This window comes from Clytia hemisphaerica, unplaced genomic scaffold (genome assembly GCF_902728285.1).
Source record: "Clytia hemisphaerica strain Z4C2 unplaced genomic scaffold, Clytia hemisphaerica genome assembly, whole genome shotgun sequence".
Classification (NCBI taxonomy): Eukaryota; Metazoa; Cnidaria; class Hydrozoa; order Leptothecata; family Clytiidae; genus Clytia; species Clytia hemisphaerica.
The window spans coordinates 422,681-442,040 of record NW_027103929.1 but is presented as its reverse complement, the minus strand read 5'-3'; the positions used below and the strand labels follow the sequence as shown (position 1 = coordinate 442,040).

The window sequence follows — 19,360 nt, the reverse complement described above, 5'->3', positions numbered from 1 at the left end:
CTAAGTGTTAATAATATTTTCAAGTTTCAATTTATACCGTTGCAAAATCAATTTGCTTGCGTGTTCTCGAGTTTTTGGATGTCGTGGGATTTGAAGATTTCTAGTGTTTTAATTGCTTTGATTAGATTCAAAACACAAGTTACTCTGCGGTGGAACATTATGATGTTCTCATTCGATAGGTCTTTTTGCTTTTCTTTTTTGTATAGAGATGACTTGAAAAGATCGCTCAGTACTCGACTGCTTTTCGAGAATTCTCTTGGTTTCTTTGTGTGATTAACATGGCTTCATCTTGTTCAACGGGCATATTGTTGATTAATTTGGCAGAAGGTTCCTCTGTGATAACCTCTAAATCTTCGTAATCATTTCTGAAAATCAAATTAAACTGAATTTTTACCTAATTGTACTACAACCTTTTGATTGTATTTCAAACAAAAGTTAAAACAACTTTCTCTCCCTTCTGTACCACATGACCGCAAATAGTTTTATTTATTAATTTTGCTTTGTCAGCATAAGAAACGCACTTTCCTACTATATTACAAAAGGGAATATATTTGAAGTACCACTTTGAATAATGTATAAAATTTTTAAAGAAAGTAGAAAAACTGTTCGACATCCGGGTACTACGTTTCTGAATTTTGCCTGTATATAAGGAGGCTTCCTAAGGAAGTGCTTTGTGAAGTGTACTGACAGTAGGAATAAATATATTTTCGTGCGGATAAAATATTACCTCAACAACTCATTAGCTATGTCAGCAAGATTGCGTTTCTCAAGTTCTTTGTCGATTTCATCTAATAAGGGAAGATTGTTGTCTGCCCAGATATATAATTCGTGCTCACTATCACTATCTGCAAATTCCACGCATCCCTCTGATGCGTGTTGTGTGAAAACACTTTCGTGATCTGCATTTCCGTAATAGTGCTGTGGGAGAGTATCGATTAAAGACTGATCTTGGTTATTTTCATCTATGTTGATATCAAGATTTGGCGGTGCAAATAAAGGTTTTTTCTCTTTGTCATGGTGCTCCTCACTCTCATGAAAAACACAGTTTTCATAACTCTCGGCAATGTCTGGCGAGTCCTTTGCTTTCTCACCATGCGATTTATCAATGTAAAATGTATTGAACTGGTTGACAAGCAGTTGTACATTGACTTCATTGGTACTGGCGTCCAATAGATTTTCAAAAGAACAGCTAATGGTGGTATCTTGACAAATCTTTGCACTGCTACCAGCAACATCATTCAGGTGATCTTCACAAGATCTGCAGACGAATCTTAATCGAACATTATCTTCATCTCTCGAAGCTCTTCTGGAGCCGCAAAGAAGAGTCGAAAAGTTATTACGTATGCTATTCAAGCGATTTCCTACGTTATGAAGGACTCTAGAGACCATCTTATATGGAAGCTTCTCTAGAGTTGATGAATCATGGTTTCATCCATCTTTCATACCCGAGTTTAATGAATCATCGTCTCATTCATCCTTTACCCGTGTTTATACCTTATATTAAAGAGCATTCTAGAACATTGTTTGCCATCATGGTTACCATAGCTCGTAGCCTTATAGGTTGTCAAGTCATACTTTCTTGACAACCTATTAACCTATTAAAGCTATCTTTATTTAATCCATTCCAAAATTTAATCCATTTCAACTGAAATATTTAAAGCAGCACGACACCATCATAGTATAGCTATAGAATCATTCTCTGCACGAAGCCATCATAACACTTTGTGGACTGTCCCTATCGACAAATGAAGAGATATGCTTTATATGGTGAGATTTAATACGAACTTAAGTAGAATTGTGCTCTGATCACTCTTTGTAGATAAAAAGATCTTTGATCAACACTGAAAAAGTTGTACAAAACACAGCTTCAAATTTTTGTCTGATTATTCAGTATATAGCCCTCAATATGTTGGTTAAATTTGAAAATCCTCCAAAATCCACAAATAAGATAAATAATTTTCAGTCCCTTGATTGAAAACAGGTAATAACTTAATTTAAATGTTTAAGGAGCTACAGAGAGTTCCGTACAACACTCTCTTCCCACACATCCGATAGGATTCTTTCGACCAGTGGGGGTAAAAATAAATAGGGATTGATATTACCATGTTTTTTTGTGGCTTGGGATTTGAATTTCATTGTTTTCAAGTCAGAAAAATCAGTGGGAATGGGGAAAATAGCCCAATATTTTGCAATGTTGAAAAATATAATTAAAAATGAGAAACAAGCACCAGTAACAGATTTGGAATCCCTTATCTTCGAATAAAAACATAGCTTCATTCAATTTTTACCTTCCAAAAACAAATAAGTTCTTAAGCAAAAGCATATTACTACATACTACCGGGCCACTTAATCGCGCCATCCAGTCTATCAAAAAGCTTTAAGTTTTTTGACCCCAGGCTAACGAGAGTTGGATAGATATTCTTCAAGGTAAAATACATAAAACTCGATTTGATAAAATCTATATTTCTAAATTTGAAAATTGAAATTCTATACAACATTGTGAACTATTTCAATGTTAATTATTGATGAATAATGAATGATTTTCTTCGGTATAAATCTAAATAACGAGCTTATATACTTATTTCATAAAATTAAAATCAATTCTTAATTATCAATAATGCGAAATAAAATTTTTGTAAATGAACATATGCAACAATAAACTTAATTTGGACAAATAAATAATAGCAAAACCTTTGAAATGTGGTTCGCACTGGTTATCACATGGAGCAAGATCTCCAATATTTATCAATCCATAGAAATAGAGAACCTAATCCTTTTAGTAAGCAGGCCCTTCTTCTCGGTATTTTCTATAAAAGTGCAGGTAAAACAAACCTTTCAAAAATATTAAAAACAAGTAAAATAACAATATAATAAAAAAATTCAAATACATTTTAAAATTTCTTACAAGGGAATAATAATTTAAAAACTATGGATCCTTTTCATGTTTACATTAAAAAATATTTCTAAAATCTCTTGAACTCTCTGATACGTAAAATCAGCATTTTGTAACCTCAACACGCTGTACAGTCTATCTTTTCATGTGGGGCGTTACGCCCTAGTTTGTGAGAGCTTCATCTTCTTCCTCACTTTCATCACATTCATGGTTTTCCACACAGGGCGTTTGCGAGGGCGGTTCATTCCCATCATATGTGACACCTCTACGGGCGTTTTCGATAGGACCATATCTTTTGGTAGTTTTCTCGTGCTCAACTGTTGATTCGTGTGGCATCTAAGCAAGAGAAATAAGAGCGATTAATTTGAATTGAACACATATTTTCACTACTCGCTTACTCTAGTCCATGAAAATTTTGGACATGGTTAACTAATTTTAATACTTTTGGAGAGTGCAGACGAAATTTAACAAAGTTATTTCTCTCAAAAATAAACTTCCTAATATGGTTTCTTAAATTGCTGCACTATTGGAGGTCCTTTTTACTTTCTAAAAACCCCCCAAATTCTAAAAAGGTATGCTTGATGTGCAATTTGTCAAATTACAGTTATTCACCATTGTTTGACCGCAGCTGAGAACATAGCATTGGCTATAATTGTAGCTCAATAAAAAGCATTTCGCTGCACTCAACGAGACTCACAAAGATTGAGTTCGGGACTCAAGTAAAATATATATAAAGTCATGAGAAATGCTTCGTAATTGTAAAATAGCATGCTTAATGTGCAATTTGCTTGATTACATACGATAAAACATAGGAGCATTGTATTGATAATATTTGTGGCTCAATAAAAATGAATACATGTTTTTTTTATAAGCATAACGCTTATAAGCATAGGAAGGCTCAGATTTGCAGAATTCCTAAGCATAACATGAGCATATATGTCAGCCTAAAATATTTTTCAAGTAGTCATTTTTATCTGTTTAAAAAGATTTGGTAGCGGTCAAGTAAAAAATAAGACATTCCACGGCTAGCTAACATTCCACTGCTCCCAAAATCTGAACAAATTTTGACAAAATTTCTGAAATTTCATTAAAAACTTGGCTCGGGGTGAATCATAAACATGATTCTTAAGCATATAATAAGCATAAACTATGGCATGATGCTTTGAGAACTTAAGCATACACCAGCCTGACCAAGGGGCATACACTTGCTTATAAAAAAAAAACATGTATAGCAAGACTCACAAATATTGACTTCAGGCTTATAAAAAGACGTAAGACTTACAAGTTGTGACGGAGCACGAAATAAATAACTGAACGGGTAATAAAGCAAGTTGACGCATGACGTGGCGTAAAGATCTGCAAAACGTAAACTTTGACTTGCGAAAAACGTTTGACGTGAACCTGGGAAGAAAAACAAGAATATATGAATTTGCATTATCATGGGTCTTGAAAATATTCTGTGTATTTTGAGCAGATTTTCAATTAATTTCTTTTCTTCTTCTTATTCATCGCATGTGCTCAACCCTTTAAAACCTGCAGTGGAAAATCTATTTTTTTTTGCTAAAATTAAATATCAATAGGAAACTGATTCGACAATACATTTGTCCATTCGTTAGACAATACAACGCGAAAGGGACAAAGTTAGAATATCCAAATGACACAAGTGTCAAAATGTGGATGACATTACATCAAGTGAAGAGCCTTTCCTTACCACTTCGAAATAAACTTCCAAGTTGTCCATAACACATTTCCATCTCGTGCACGACTTTCTATAAAATTGTACAAAGAATATTAGAGGTGGTAAAAATTCACAAATTCTATAGCTCTTTCCCAACATTCCAAATATCGTCAACATTTTGTAAGCATGGGTAAAATAAATAGAAATTTTTAAATTGGTCAAGCAAAAAGTATCATTAAGCAGAAGGAAAATCATGAGTTTTTAACTTTGCATATCACGCTCAAGTGAATTAAAGTCGCTCTGATGTTTTCTTTCGACAAGAAGAAATCAAAACAGTTGGAAAACAGAATCATTTACCAAGGTACATTGCAAGAATCGAGATAATGGCCATTATACCGATCCCCTGGTCTATTGACCAATTGTTCAGAGGGTTGAAAACAAAACTTACTTTTATATTCTTTCGAACGTGCGTAATATCAATTTTATCTGTGGTATTTGAATCTAAATCTCTAAAATGAAATTGAAAGCAATAAACCATCAGGAAAAGAAAATAACTATTTTTCGGCTTTACATTTTATTTACGTCTATAGCAATCTTAGGTCAATATTCACAAAATAGACTTAGTAATCTTATTGTGAAAGGCAGACGGAAAAGCTGGATGAAAACCAAGATGATCATTAAAACGAAAACGTACTTGTATTTTTCTGATAATTCAGTCTGTAGGTCTTTGATTCTATCAAACATATCTAAAAGGAAAAATTGAAGAACAATCAAGATTAAACTCAAATCAAACCAAAAGAGCTGATGGATGATAAGGACGTAACTATAAAATGTAAACGAAAACCTATTGTTAGGTTACCGTTCTTATGACTAACAATTCGAAAGTTCGCACGACAATCAAACACGCCAAAATCGCAAAAATTCGGATAGTGCTATGGTAAAGCCACTTTGAAATAAGATAAAATAAAGCTGACGCAATAATCCACAAAATAATTTTTGGAGAGTTTTTTTTTAGGTGGCCAGCTTGGTTTGTCTCTCAAATTATTCAGAATTTTCAGCGGAAAAGTTTTCATTTGAATTTTGAGCGAACTTTTGGATTGTAAGCGGTAAGTGCGGTAGTAATTATGTAAAAAAAACCAACCTCGTTTTTCAGTCCAAACGTCAAGCTCTTGGACTAATTCAGGTACAACTAAGTACGTCCTGAAAAATGAAGTATGGAAGAAAATGAAAAATAGTATTTTCAAAACAAGAAAATCAGAGTGAATGGAGCGTCGGCATTTTTAGACAAATAGAATCCGTCCTCATAGAAGAATTTCGATTATGAAAACAGTCTTAGCCAGTCAAAATGTTTTGACGTCATATTGAAGTCTCACCTCCAGCCTTGCTGTTTTTTCGATTTCAATATATCACCAAAAATATGATCACCGACGTATAAAATATCCTACGAAAGAAGATTACAAAAAAATGCCTGGTGTTATATGATTATATACTTGAGTTAGACAACGCCATATTTGTTTTTAAGGTAAAAACTAATTATCAGCAATTAATCATTACTTATTGATGGTGAAAGTAGCAGTCTACTCTCGCTTACCCGAGCCGCAGTGGTGGGTCCTGGGAAGAAAAAAAGGATGAATTTCACTAAAAACTCATACTGTCTCGGAACTTGAAAATTAGAAAATGTCATTTTACCTTTCCTTCTGCACCGAGAATTTCTGAAAATACTTCAGAGTTTCCTGAAGTAGAAAGTAAAAAATATTATACAATATTGCAAATTGTCAAGTATAATACAACGAATATACAGAAAGAATCTTTTGTGGCAATTTGATCTGAGGGATGGAAAGAAAAAAAAATCTTTATAGTAAGAATGTATGGAGAGTAATAAGGTGAAAGATGGTACCTCCAGAATAAACGTGTCCTTTTTCATGTTTACCAGTGTAATGTCCGATTCGTAGTGAACCTGTTTTCTAAAAGTAAATTGGAAATTTTGATTTATTAGCAAATGGTAAGTGAAGGATAATATCCTAGTTCTTTTTAAGTGCCGTTGGATATTCAGAATTTCAGAATTGAAGGGTTTTGGATTTCTTTTACGTACGTATCCATCCACGTACGATAGCAACTTTTCATTACTAGGAAGAAAAAATCTTTAAGCACACAAACCTCGTCGACTTGTCGTAGGGCGGTGCCTTCTTCAAAGAATAGTGGTTTCTTCGCATCTACTACAATGAGGTCGAACAGATCTTTCCATTGAACTTTTGGTACGCCAGGCTGAAAAGCAGAAACGGCGTAATTGAGATAATTCACAAAAGTCATTAACACGTAAAATAATTTTTTTTCTCGAGATATCTAAACTTATGAAAATACGAGAATAGAAAACTGTGCTATGTCTCTCCTGCTGAAGCCATCGTGAAAATCGGATTCAGCAAACGGGTTTTTTCGTCGCCAGGTTTCCGGGCTACAACAACAAAACAAAAATGATGGTTTCACGGAACAACATTTCAGTTTTAAAATACCAAAAAGATATAAATAACAAGAGGGAGAACCTTGCATATGTGCCCCAAATTTAACGGTAAAAGCCACATCTAATCGATGAAAAAAAGATTTAAAACTGTTAGAGAAAGTAACCCACCTCTGGTCCTTCTGGTATGTCACATAGGTATGTCATGACTTGCTAGAAAGTTGAAATTTTAGAAAAATTAATGAATATAGTGTATTTGATACTACAAACATGACGTAATCATTACTGTGGATCGGTCGAAAAAGGGTTTGAAGATCATTTAAACCTGGGACTGTAGGGAGAGATGACGATAGATTTGAAAATATGCATTTTCATAAATATTGTCAGCTTATCATGCATGGTAAACAATTGGAGATTTTTGAAATGCTGGTTTGTAATGATGTTATTTTTTATACATACCTTTGTATATTTGTAGCCACTGTTTGTTACCAAGAATGTCTTTCGACCAGCTTTTTTGATTCTGTAGAAAAACGAGGGGTGCATAATGAGTGTTTTTAAAAAATCAAAGGTCTTAACTTGCTCTGAAAAGAGTTTTATGAAAATGGAGAAGATGCCCTTCAGAAGCATTATAAAAGAAGATATCCGGGGTGTGGGGTGATGTTTGATTAACTATACTGTCTTCGAATCGCTTTGTAGCTGCAGAGAATTAACCCCTCCCACTGTCGAGGAGTTTTGTTTAGAAACTTTATCTCTTATCGATTTTTAGGAAACTCCCACTGACCTTTATATACCCTGGACCAAGTTTCTCAATCCTGGCCAAGCAAAATCTTTAATCGGAGTTTTTTTTTACTCAATAACGGTGTAAATGCATCGAGAGCGCTAGATCTACTTTCCCTTGAAAACTTTTGATGATGTAGCGCCGTTAGACGTTAATTTTTAACACTGCAATGGCTTCTTTACGGGTACCAATAAAAAAAAACTTCGATCAAAGATGGGGGATATAGCTTGGTCTAGCTATATATAAAGGTCAGTGGAAACTTCCAGGATTTTTAGGCCCATCTGCATCTGTGGATTAGATTTTTGCCAAATTTACAGAGAAGGCTGGATTTTTATGACGTGCCGTATGTTGCAAAATTCATAATGTCGCGAAGTCGGATTTTTCATCGAAATGCGATGTAAAGAGATACAAAAGTGCGATCTAAAAAGTGGGAAAAGTGCGGTGTTAAAAAAGTGAAAAAAGTGCGAAGTTAAAAGTGAAAAAGCGCGATGTTAAAAGTACAAAAGGCGCGATGTTAAAAATTCAAAAAGTGCAATGTTAAAAGAGTGAAAAAAGTGCGAAGTTAAAAGTGAAAAAGCGCGATGTTAAAAGTTCAAAAAGCGCGATGTTAAAAAAAGTGAAGAAAGTGCGATGTTAAAAGTGAAAAAGCGCGATGTTAAAAGTTCAAAAAAGCGCGATGTTGAAAAAGTAAAAAAGTGCGATGTTAGAAGTGAAAAAGCGCGATGTTAAAAGCTCAAAAAAGCGCGATGTTGAAAAAGTAGAAAAGTGCAAAAAGTTGAAAAAGTGCAATGTTGGAAGAGGTATTGAAAAATAGTGCAATGTTGGAGAGTTTGCGATGATGCTGGGAAGCATGTGGTGAGAATCCCGCATGGTGGTGGTTAAGGTAAACAACAAAAAATTAACTTGGAATGAACTCTTTTTCCTGAAGTAAAAGGTATACTCAGCTATTCACTGCTTTATTTAGATGTTAGATGTACTGTAGCAGCTAGACCTTTATCTTCCTGGCAGTTGTTCCAACTTTTTGTTCCAATTCAATAAATAATGTCACCTAATAAAATGGGGCGTTTGATATTAGGGGGGGGGTTAACGGGTTAAGTAAAAATAGGGGGATAACAGCTTATGGTTCGAAATTTATCTATCATTTTTTTATTATACCAGACGTCTGCGCTCGATAGGATCGATCATCGGAACGGCTCGATGACGGATCGATATGTGATCGATGGATTACTGTAACGATCTGGATGGGAGATCGATGGAAGATTCAGCCATTAAAAAGTCTTGAGTATCGATACTTCGTTGATCCATTATCGAGCTAGTATTTCAATCGTGTAAACCGATTCGTCATCGATCGTCAATCGATTCGTCATCGATCGTTAATCGATTTGTTATCGATCGTAAATCGAGTATGAGTCGATGGATAGGGTCATAAGATCGATAAAAGATCGATGATAGATTGATAAATAATCGATAACTAATCATAAGCTTAAAAAAATCTTGAGTATCGATCCTCTATCGATCTCCCATCTGGATCGTTAAGTAATCCATCGATCACATATCGTTCCGATGATCGATCCTATCGAGCGCGGACGTCTGGATTCTGGGATTATATTGATTTGGATACAATCGATACGATCGATAACTTTTTCCAATCGATGACCACAATCAATAAACAATGGATATCGATCGGTTCCAATAATCGATAGGTTATCGAGCCTTCTTTGGAATGAAATCCTTCGCAGTCTCCACTTGCTGCGCGTAAAAAGTTAACGGTAGGTAATAGATAGTAGGTAATCAATCATCAAAGGGTTAATCTATAATCAATCAATTCAATTGATGACTAATTGATCAATCGATAAGTAATCAAGCACCCCCTCGAAATCCTGATTATCGATTACCTATTGATTATCAGATTAATCACACGATGAGTTATTTTTTCTTCTTTGGCAGTTTGGCGCGCCTTCAAAGAGAGCAATTAATCGTTAATTGCATCCTGTATAGAGCAATTAATCGTTAATCACACTCTTCAATGAGGCGCCAATATTTACAAAATTGATTTTAATGTTTTTTCTTACATTTTTTTTGCATCGAACGTTTTAATTGCATTCGAAATTTATTTTGTGAGAAAGAAAATCAATAAACAACAATAAAAGAAAGACATAAAGAGAAGAGAAAAATATAAAACTCTCAGTGTAATTTCTGTAATTTACTTTCCTAACTGGGAAAAAGTAGTGAAAGCCATTGTGCGATTAGCTCGTAATCACATAATAATTAATAACTCGTACAATTCAAAAATTGCACTCGTGATTTGTTTGTTTCGAATTTTTCCTCGTCCTTTCGGACTCGAAAATTAATAACAAAAAAATCACTCGTGCAATTATATTCAAATTGCACTCGTTATCATGTGATTACATATACATATCCAATCCGATAAAATCGATTAATTAGATGATATCGATCAATAATCAGTAGCTACGGTAATTGATATTCACAATTTTTTCGTCCTCAATTAACTATCAATTGCTATCGATGTAATGGATATGATCGTTCATCAATAGATAATTGATATTAATCGATGGCTGATCGATACTAATCGATATTCACAATTTTTTCACCTCGATTAGCTACCGATGATTATGGATTTTAGAATTTCGCTGTTCAATTGAGGTTTGATTGCGTTTGACAATCCAATTTCAATTGGTTGATTTTTGTCGATCTGGTTTGATTGGTTCAATCATAAATCCTGTTTTGATTGAGATTGTCTGGATATGAGGTGCTCACTTATCATTGTTCATAGTTCGAACCCCCCCCTTTCTTAAGGGGGGATGACACCTTCCAAAAAAGTGAAGAAGGGGGGGATCAGAAATTTTCATTAAAAAGGGGGGGATAGCTAGGAGGGGGGGATCGTTTAAGAAGGGGGGCTTACATATATTGTAGATTATTTTCCAGCAGTGTTATGAAATTTGGTCTGCATGAAAGGAGGTTCTTTATTTTCACTAAAAAGTGGTATTCTATTTGCCAGACTTAATTTTTCTTTACTGTTTCCCCTCCCTTTTTACCATAAAAAATTTAGCCCAAAACCCTTGGGGGATAGGCATTTTTAAAGGTTGGGGGGGATGTCAAGAAGGGGGGATCATTTAAGAAGGGGGGGGTCAGACCCCTTTCCGCACTATGTTGTTTTTGGGGAGAATTTTTCAATTTTGGGTGGTTGATTAAATTTGGTAGCTAAAAAAACCTGTTCTGCATTTTGTCTTTTTTTGGACAATTTTAATGGGTTATTGTAACTTTCTTGCCACTCCTGGCGGGTGAGAGCAAATTATTTAATTTTGGCAAGAACTAATTTTGGCAAAATAAGCTTTCTTTATTATAATTCAAAACTGAAATTTTGGCAGTTTTTGGGGATATTAAAATAACTATTGGATATGTGTCTAACCAAGACCATCTTTACCATTTTAACTGAATTTCATTTCTTTTTACACTTTGTGATATACTAGATAAAGATATGATCCAAATTTAAGAATGAATTTTTCAATGAATAACCAAGGTATAGATCAACTTTTTAATCAGCTAAAAAAGCTTGTTAATGAAAGTGGAAGAAGATTTGATGATGCTAACCACAAAGTGTCTAAGTATATGTTAAAAAGAGTGAAGTCTTTTAAAGGTTCGATATGTCTACTTAATGCTATTGATCAAAATTTGAAAAAGGATATTGATCAGGAAAAATTGAGTCAATTGGCTGAAATAGAAGTACTATTACAAGACTTATTATCAGCATGGGAAGATAAATTAAAGTCGTGTACAAATGGAAGGCACAACTTTACCAGGTACCATGCAATTGTTTCTGCTCCTAATAATTCAAGAGGTAGACCAGCATTACAAATAGACTTTGAACAAGTAAAACTGTTACGTGAATATCATTTCAAATGGGAAAAAATTGCATCGATCCTTGGTATTCATAGATCAACATTGTACCGCAGGCTGCAAAAAGAAAACTTGGATTTTGAATGTACATATTCTGATATTGCTGATGAGGAATTGGATAAAGAAATTGCTGATATTAAAAAAATTCACCCTCTTGCTGGAGAAAGGATGATAATTGGTTTTTTAAGAGGTAAAAGCTATCACCTACAAAGACAAAGGATTCGAGATTCAATTCATAGAGTTGACCCAGTAAATGCAATCAACAGATGGTTACAGAAAAATCCTCGATGTATCTACAGTGTGCCAGGGCCAAATAGTCTCTGGCACAATGATGGATTACACAAAATGATTCACTGGGGAATAGTCATTCATGCGTGCATTGATGGATTTTCACGAATGATAACTTCCTTACTCTGTGCTACAAATAATCATTCAAGCACCACATTACTAGGATTCTTACAAGGAGTGAAGGAGTTTGGATTGCCTGCACGAGTTCGAGGAGACAAAGGTGGTGAGAACACTGGCATACTAAATTTCATGAGGGAGAAGCAGGGATACGATGGTGCCTACATTCAAGGCCCATCTGTACATAACCAGCGAATCGAGCGCTTACATTATGACACAACACATTGTGTACTTAGCCACTTTATAGATTTGTTTAAATATATGGAAGAGCATTCCCTTTTAGTGAGAGATAATTTAATGGATATCTTTGCTTTGCAATTTATTTATGTGCCAAGGATTCAACAATCTTTAGACAATTTCAAGGAGGGCTGGAACCATCACCAGCTCTCAACAGAAAAAAATCAATCACCGTATCAGCTTTGGTTAATGGGAATGATGGACGAAAACAGATCCTCTCAAAGAGGTGTTCGTATGGTTCTGGAGAGTACTACAGATGAAAGTCTTTTTGGCATCGATCCATCACCATCTTTAAATGCTATGCCAAGCGACTCTAGCATTGTTGAGGTTCACGATATCTCCTTCGACCGCATTGAATATGTCACAAATCACATTAAAGAAACATTTGATCCGTTTTTTGATGATGGTAATTTTGGTATTGATTTGTTCATAAGCATTAAGGAGTGTATAGAAAACATTCTTTAAAGTCATGTCAAAAACAAGCTTTTACTCACTTTTTGAATGGTCCTTTTTTGCTCAGCCCCTTTTTACTCTACCGGGTGCTTCAAAAAAAAGTGAACAAGTTTAGATTGAGATTGTGAGAAAACTAAAATTGTTATAAAGCTAGACTTTTCACTTTGCTTCTGATTTACAAATAAAGCATAAAGTGTATCATAAATGCATCATCCTATTTTTTACTCTACGTTGAGTCTAAAATTTTTTCATTGATTCCATGTCTATCTATATTCCTTTGATTAGACTTGAATTATATTTTCAAGAAAAGCTTGTACACACGCAAAAATTTATTACTTACTCTTCTTTTTTAGGAAAAAATGTCTAAACACGATAAAACAACAAATAAAATCTTGAATGTATTGAACAAAAATTCTCAAAATTATGATCCAGCAAGAGTTTATAAGAAGGGTGGTAAACCAGTTAAACAGCCAAAAGACTTGAGCTTTGAAACAACGTTTTTTGATTACCCTGGTAACGTAAGCTCTGATACAATTCTAAAAGAAAAATTGCAACAAATTGGGATACCTGTCACTTTGCATATAAAAGAACAATCAAAAGAAGAAAAAGTTACAACTGAACTACAAAATTTAATAAAAAAGTTGAAACCAGACACTCCCAATGTAGAGAAAATTAATTTCACCTTTCTGAAAAAGGATGGGCGAAAAAACCAATTTAATAGACATGTTGCATCTAACGAGTTTAAGTACGACTCAGCTGGTTTGAAGCATTTAACAGGCAGAGACTCTAAAAAACTCTTCATCGTATTGTCAAGGAAGATTCTTCCATCGCCATCCTCTCATATGCGAACCAAAGGAAACAGTTCTTCTTTTACTTTGGATTACGGTTCTAACAGTGACAGTGATAGTGACAACTCCATCCAAAATCTCATGCCTCCAAAGAAACAAAGAAGGAATCCACCAACCTTTAAGGAGAAACTTAATGCCATGCCTTCTCCTCCACCATCACCAAATTTTCAACCTTCAACCCCATTTTCTTGGAGCAAACCTTCTAAAAGAAAAAGTGTTTCAACAAAACCTCAGGTAAAATATTGATTTTTTGAGTCTGTCTCAAAATACAGTCTTTTTTATAACATTCTTAAAACCAAGAGAAAATTCAGAGAAATAGTGAAATTTCAAATACTTTATGGGGAGCTTTTGCTCCAGTGGATATAAAACATAAATTGAATTTAAGGCGAAGTTCTAGTTAACACACAATACAAAAGGTACATTTTCCTGATCTTTCGTGATCGTGATCAAAGTCAGATATCAAAATAATTTTACCTTGAAGATCTTTGACTCAGCTTTGGTACTTCAAATATTATCAAGCTCGACCAAATAATGTTCAATTATCTGACTTTACCTCATCCAGTATCTGTTATTACTTTAAGTGTACAAACTTTCGCGAGCATAAAATTTTGCAAATTGGCTTCTAAAGCATAAAAATGCTATAAATACTAGTTGTTATTTTGATTTTGAAGCTTTAAAGATTTTCAACTTTTTTAATAATTTTTTGCGAGCATAAACTTTAGCAAGTTACCCTTTCAAGAATTTTCAAAGATACTTACTTTTTCAAAAAGGGCCAAAATTCGTGAAAGTTCTGCTCGCGAAAGTTTGTACACTTAAAGTAGATATTTTTATTATATAATATTCTCCAAAAGCAAAGAATTTTTTTAGCTTTGAAAATGGTAATTATAGGAATTAAAAATTAATTGTAATAACCTTTAATAATAACCTGTAAAGTGCTTTAATCAATTCCTTGTGGAAAACTCTTTAATCACAGGGAAAAAAACAAAACAATTCACCGAATGTGACTTCTTAGTGAATTCACGGTGAAAAGCTGCAATCTTTTAATAACTCATGGTGACATTTCAGCTTTTCATCATGAATTATTGAAACATTGTAGCTTCTCGCTGTGAATTCACTTAAAATTCACAGTGAATGTTTTGTATTTTCTCCTGTGAATGCTATTTTCTATTGTTTTGTTTTCAATCAGGATGATGACATGTCAACTTCTGAAACTGATTTTAATGATTTGGATGACTTTGGTGATTTGGATGAAATCTCTAAAAATGGTAATGATGTTTTTCTAAACTACTTTATATACTCCTTTTCCCCTGTTTTTAATCATTTGAGCAGATTATGACTGAACAAAATTTTTCCTTTTGAACCCTATTAGTCCTGGGCGGGGGCTTTTTCTATTCCCTCCGGAAACTTTTGTTTATAGCTCCTGAAAAATCCATGAAATTTTCTGTAAATTCCTAACTTTTATTAATCCTCAAAATGAAATTGATTTTGACACCTAAAAATTTTCACGCCTTGAGCATAATGACATTCCTGACAATGAGGTGTCATAGAAATTGACACATTTTCAGTATAATTTAATTTTCTGTGTCAAATATATTGTTCAAATTGTAATTTATTGAATATTTAGGATAAAAAAATTATTTTTGACTCAGCAAATTTGTTTCTGAAATTTTCTATTGTTATTCTAGAAAACAATAAAATTTCAGGTTTTTGCTCGTTTAAGTAGGATGACCGTCCTTAAAAAGCCTAGTATTAAAAGGATTAATACCTTTCACCACAGGAGAGGTGTGCAAAAATAAAAGGGGGACAAAAAAGGCCTATTATTTTCACGTCTCTTATTTTTGCGCATCTCGTAATTTAAGGGATACTTTTACAAATAAAGCATAAGGTACAAAATAGATAAAGAAAGTAAAAAAGAAATAAAATTAGCGCAGCCGAGTGCATGAAAATTAAAGGGTTGAAATAGTAATTAAGTCTGTTTTATTTCTAAGCCATCATTGTCAAAGTAAAAATTGGCCAAACAGTTATTCACTACTTATTAAATAATCATTCTCAGGGTATAATTCCATTGCAAACTATTTTGTGAATAAGATTATTCAAATCAGAATTTTCAGTTTTTAAATAACTGCACCCCCTAAAATGAATATTTTTAGTGAACGTTTATCCTGTACATATATAATTTCTTTCTAGACAAAATCTTGTTGATCTTTTATGGTACACATTTTTTATAACTAACTCTGATTTGAGTATTTTCAAACTTCGTCAGGAGAGTTGAAATATTACCAGAAAAAGTGTAATGAACAGTGATCGCCCATTGATGGGCAATCTTCAACTTTCTGAATGACCCTTCAAACAATTTCTACTGTGTTCTTTCATGTTGATTTTATTTTAGCATACTGTATGGCTGCTGAAAATAGTTCTCTGCTTGCTGTCTTGACTCTCATGCGGCATGTATCTTCATTTATGCGTTGCCTAAACCTTTCAATTGAGAAAAAAGGAGATAATGCATCCAAGCTCGAGCTTTCTTTAGCCCAGGTGAGTTAATTCATTGGTGCAAGGTTTCTCATCCAAACAGCTGAAGAGACAGAATTTTTTTTTTTTTCAATTTTCCTAATCATTGCAGGGGAGATATTAATTTTTTCACATTAAATGAAAATTGTGATGAGAGTCTGCTCTAACCAGCCGTACCTATCCCAGGGCATTAGCTGATACGTCTTCAAAATGCAATACTTAATGCTGACGACAACATTTTTGAGAAAATCCTTAGTGAAAAATACCAACTTAATCAGAAACGTTTCTGAGAAGTTCATCGATTAAAGGTATGTTTTGTAGGGTTTCCATGGCTAGATCAGCCATTTTTGACGATTTTTGCCCATTTCTGCTTAGTCAGCAAAATTCAAAATTGAAATATCTCAAAATCTAGGTGTGGAAAACGTATAAATAACCCCTTCTCATCGATAGTGGTCTTTGAGACATGTCTAAGAAGTTAGTTTTTTCATTAATTTTTCTAAGAATTTTGAAGATGTATCAGTTAATTCTTGTGGAAGACCAAATGAGACAAATGAATTCATTTAGGAGATCTACTCTCATGGTGTCCTCTCCCCTGGATTCAGTGGGGAATTGATTTTGGAGTAAAGATCAAGAATGGGGGAGCGGGGAAGAAATTTTTTTTGGAGCCAGGGTGGGGACCCTGAAGGAAACTATGACTCTTCAATCCCTATCTGATGGTACAATAAGTTCTAAAAGGCTTTCTAAAGACCCTCAGGCTTAAATAACTTAAAGGTGGTGACTTCAATGCCCCATCAAAAATTTTCTCCACCTTGGCAGACAGGTTTTAAGGTCCTAAGTCTAAGGGACCATACCAGACTATATCTACAAGTTTTTCTTTTTTATAGGTGATGGTTCTTTTTGAAAATAAGAACCTCAGGAGCTGCTGGGGAATAGCTTTAAGCGAATTAGAAACTGTCCTTCATATTCACCGAAAGCCAAATCATTCTTTTGGTGATACATTTAAAGCTTTAATAAAAGCCCTACAAAATCTTAATTGTGAGGTTAGTAACTTACTAAATGTAGATGTATGGGGTGTTGAAATTACTGTCAGTTATACTCTACACTTCAGTTATTTGTTGTGATTTTTGTGAGCCACAAGGTACACTTTTTAAAACAAATCAATTTGCAATAATTCAACTGCAATGATTAAGAATGATTTATCTAATTTTCTATTCATAGATATGGCTGGATTTTTTCTTCTATCCCAAACTGTCTTCTCAACTTATAACTGAATACCGCGGGGAAAATGGTTTTGAAGAAATCCTCGAAAAAGGTATTAGATCAAATTCTTTTGTCACAAAGGCTCAAATTTTTTTTTTCTTAAATCTTATAGGTTCAAGTTTTCGGGGCGTTAATAGATTTTCGAGGATAAGCTTCAAGCAAGACGCTTTGCTTATTTTGATTTATTCTGTACCCAAAATGATATATTATCCTGTGTTATATTACTTTTCTTTAGATATTAAAACGATTAAGTTTGATAGTGCCAAGGAAGTCAACATTAAAGATCTACTCAACACTTTTATGGAAAGAACTGAATGCAACTTTCCATATGAAGATGAAAAGTATTGTATTCACAAAGGTACAACAAATTTTTTTCAGGCAAACACTTTACAAATCACCACACAACATTTGATCCCAAACCTTGAAAATCATATCAAAAAAGGCCATCCACAGGAAAAGGGAATAATATACTTAACATAGTTATTGCATTGAATCACAGTATTAATTAAAGCTTTCATTACTTTTACGTTACCGTTCCAGATGAAAGTGTCTATGCAAGAAAATTCTTTCAAAGCCTGCCGGAGCTGCTCTTTCTAGAATTTCAGGTAAGAATGTTTATGTTTGATGTTTTTTCTTTTCACTTTAGATCAATTACTCTTTAATCCATTCACAAGTGCAATTGTTTTGAGATGATATATGAAAATCATGGTCAAATTGTTAAATCTTAAGAATTTCCACATACAGCGGTTGATATTTATCATATCATGTCCTTCACTTTTTAAAGGAATCTACAAATCTAGCTCTGGTTGAAGAAATTAAGAAGATCAGCTTGCACGATACAAAAGCTTATAACAAAGGATTTTTCACTCTTGCTGCTATTGTTGCATTCAATGAAGAGAAATATATTATTGCTCTGCGTCACCAGAAAACCAAATTTGTGTAAGTGAACAGGAGTGAAATAAAAAAAATAGTTTTTAAATAGTCGAACGTGCGCGACGCACTGGGCTCAACTTCAGTGGCTTCAAATTATTCATAGGCCCAATTGTAGACCCCCAGATATTTACCCAATGAACAAGTGTGCCAAATTTCAACCAAATCCGACCATTTTTGAGGGCTGTAGGCTGCTTCAAAGCTTTAGCCTCGTTTTGGCAAAAAAATCGTCCCCAGGCCCCAAAAATCTAAATTTTTGAAAAATGCAAAAAGTACCCCCAGATATTCACCCAAGGAACAAGTGTGCAAAATTTCAGCCAGATCGAACAATTTTTGAAGTCTCCAGGCTGCCCCAAAATTTTAGCCTCGTTTTGGCGAAAAACTCGTCCCCAGGCCCCAAAAATCAAAATTTTTGAAAGGAAAAAAAACACCCCCAGATATTCACCCAAGGAACAAGTGTGCGAAATTTCAGTCAAATCGAACAATTTTTGAAGTCTCCAGGCTGCCCCAAAGTTTTAGCCTTGTTTTGGCGAAAACTCGTCCCCAGGCCCTAAAAATCAAAAATTTTGAAAAATGAAAAAGACACCCCCAGATATTCACCCAAGGAACAAGTGTGCCAAATTTCAGCCAAATCGAACAATTTTTGAAGTCTCCAGGCTGCCCCAAAGTTTTAGCCTCGTTTTGGCGAAAACTCGCCCCCAGGCCCCAAAAATCAAAAATTTTGAAAAATGAAAAAAACACCCCCAGATATTCACCCAAGGAACAAGTGTGCCAAATTTCAGCCCAATCGGACCATTTTTGAAGTCTCCAGCCTGCCCCGAAGTTTTAGCCTCGTTTTGGCGAAAAACTCGTCCCCAGGCCCCTAAAATCAAAATTTTCAAAAAATGAAAAAAACACCCCCAGATATTCACCCAAGGAACAAGTGTGCCAAATTTCAGCCAAATCCAAGCATTTTTGAAGTCTCCAGGCTGCCCTAAAGTTTTTGTGACAGACAGAC

General features: G+C 34.2%; 3 protein-coding genes across 4 annotated transcripts in view; 1 reads left to right on the top strand and 2 right to left on the bottom strand.

Moving 5' to 3' along the window:
- Positions 1 to 226: 226 nt before the first annotated feature.
- LOC136809793 (uncharacterized) lies at positions 227 to 1,435 on the bottom strand. Its single transcript, XM_067066350.1, has 2 exons — positions 728 to 1,435; positions 227 to 365 (listed from the first exon to the last, which is right to left on the bottom strand). Exons 1-2 carry the CDS (start codon positions 1,387 to 1,389, stop codon positions 227 to 229), a joined length of 801 nt encoding a protein of 266 aa, XP_066922451.1. The 5' UTR covers positions 1,390 to 1,435.
- Positions 1,436 to 2,443: 1,008 nt separating this feature from the next.
- Positions 2,444 to 19,360, bottom strand: part of LOC136809756 (cytosolic purine 5'-nucleotidase-like) — a 42,848-nt gene continuing 25,931 nt past the window's right edge. The window contains exons 10-21 of one of the 2 annotated variants that reach the window (XM_067066308.1): positions 7,486 to 7,546; positions 7,198 to 7,239; positions 6,729 to 6,836; positions 6,469 to 6,535; positions 6,261 to 6,304; positions 5,945 to 6,012; positions 5,713 to 5,771; positions 5,266 to 5,317; positions 5,020 to 5,080; positions 4,605 to 4,662; positions 4,176 to 4,294; positions 2,444 to 3,229 (exon numbers count right to left, since the gene is read on the bottom strand). In XM_067066308.1, coding sequence (XP_066922409.1) covers positions 3,056 to 3,229; positions 4,176 to 4,294; positions 4,605 to 4,662; positions 5,020 to 5,080; positions 5,266 to 5,317; positions 5,713 to 5,771; positions 5,945 to 6,012; positions 6,261 to 6,304; positions 6,469 to 6,535; positions 6,729 to 6,836; positions 7,198 to 7,239; positions 7,486 to 7,546 — 913 coding nt within the window. In that variant the 3' untranslated portion in view covers positions 2,444 to 3,055. The remainder of the gene's footprint in view (positions 3,230 to 4,175; positions 4,295 to 4,604; positions 4,663 to 5,019; positions 5,081 to 5,265; positions 5,318 to 5,712; positions 5,772 to 5,944; positions 6,013 to 6,260; positions 6,305 to 6,468; positions 6,536 to 6,728; positions 6,837 to 7,197; positions 7,240 to 7,485; positions 7,547 to 19,360) is intronic. The other variant, XM_067066309.1, reaches the window with a different exon arrangement.
- Positions 13,175 to 18,414, top strand: LOC136809777 (uncharacterized). Its single transcript, XM_067066332.1, has 8 exons — positions 13,175 to 13,899; positions 14,852 to 14,930; positions 16,055 to 16,197; positions 17,058 to 17,213; positions 17,392 to 17,485; positions 17,669 to 17,791; positions 17,974 to 18,038; positions 18,218 to 18,414. Exons 1-8 carry the CDS (start codon positions 13,177 to 13,179, stop codon positions 18,374 to 18,376), a joined length of 1,542 nt encoding a protein of 513 aa, XP_066922433.1. The 5' UTR covers positions 13,175 to 13,176; the 3' UTR covers positions 18,377 to 18,414.

Coding starts and splice junctions, on each gene's coding strand:
- LOC136809793 (XM_067066350.1), bottom strand. CDS start 1,389: ATGGTCTCTAGAGTCCTTCATAACGTAGGAAATCGCTTGAATAGCATA. Junction 366..727: donor ATAGCTAATGAGTTGTTGAG/GTAATATTTTAT, acceptor TTTGATTTTCAG/AAATGATTACGAAGATTTAG.
- LOC136809777 (XM_067066332.1), top strand. CDS start 13,177: ATGTCTAAACACGATAAAACAACAAATAAAATCTTGAATGTATTGAAC. Junction 16,198..17,057: donor TCGAGCTTTCTTTAGCCCAG/GTGAGTTAATTC, acceptor TCTTTTTTATAG/GTGATGGTTCTTTTTGAAAA. Junction 17,486..17,668: donor TGAAGAAATCCTCGAAAAAG/GTATTAGATCAA, acceptor ACTTTTCTTTAG/ATATTAAAACGATTAAGTTT.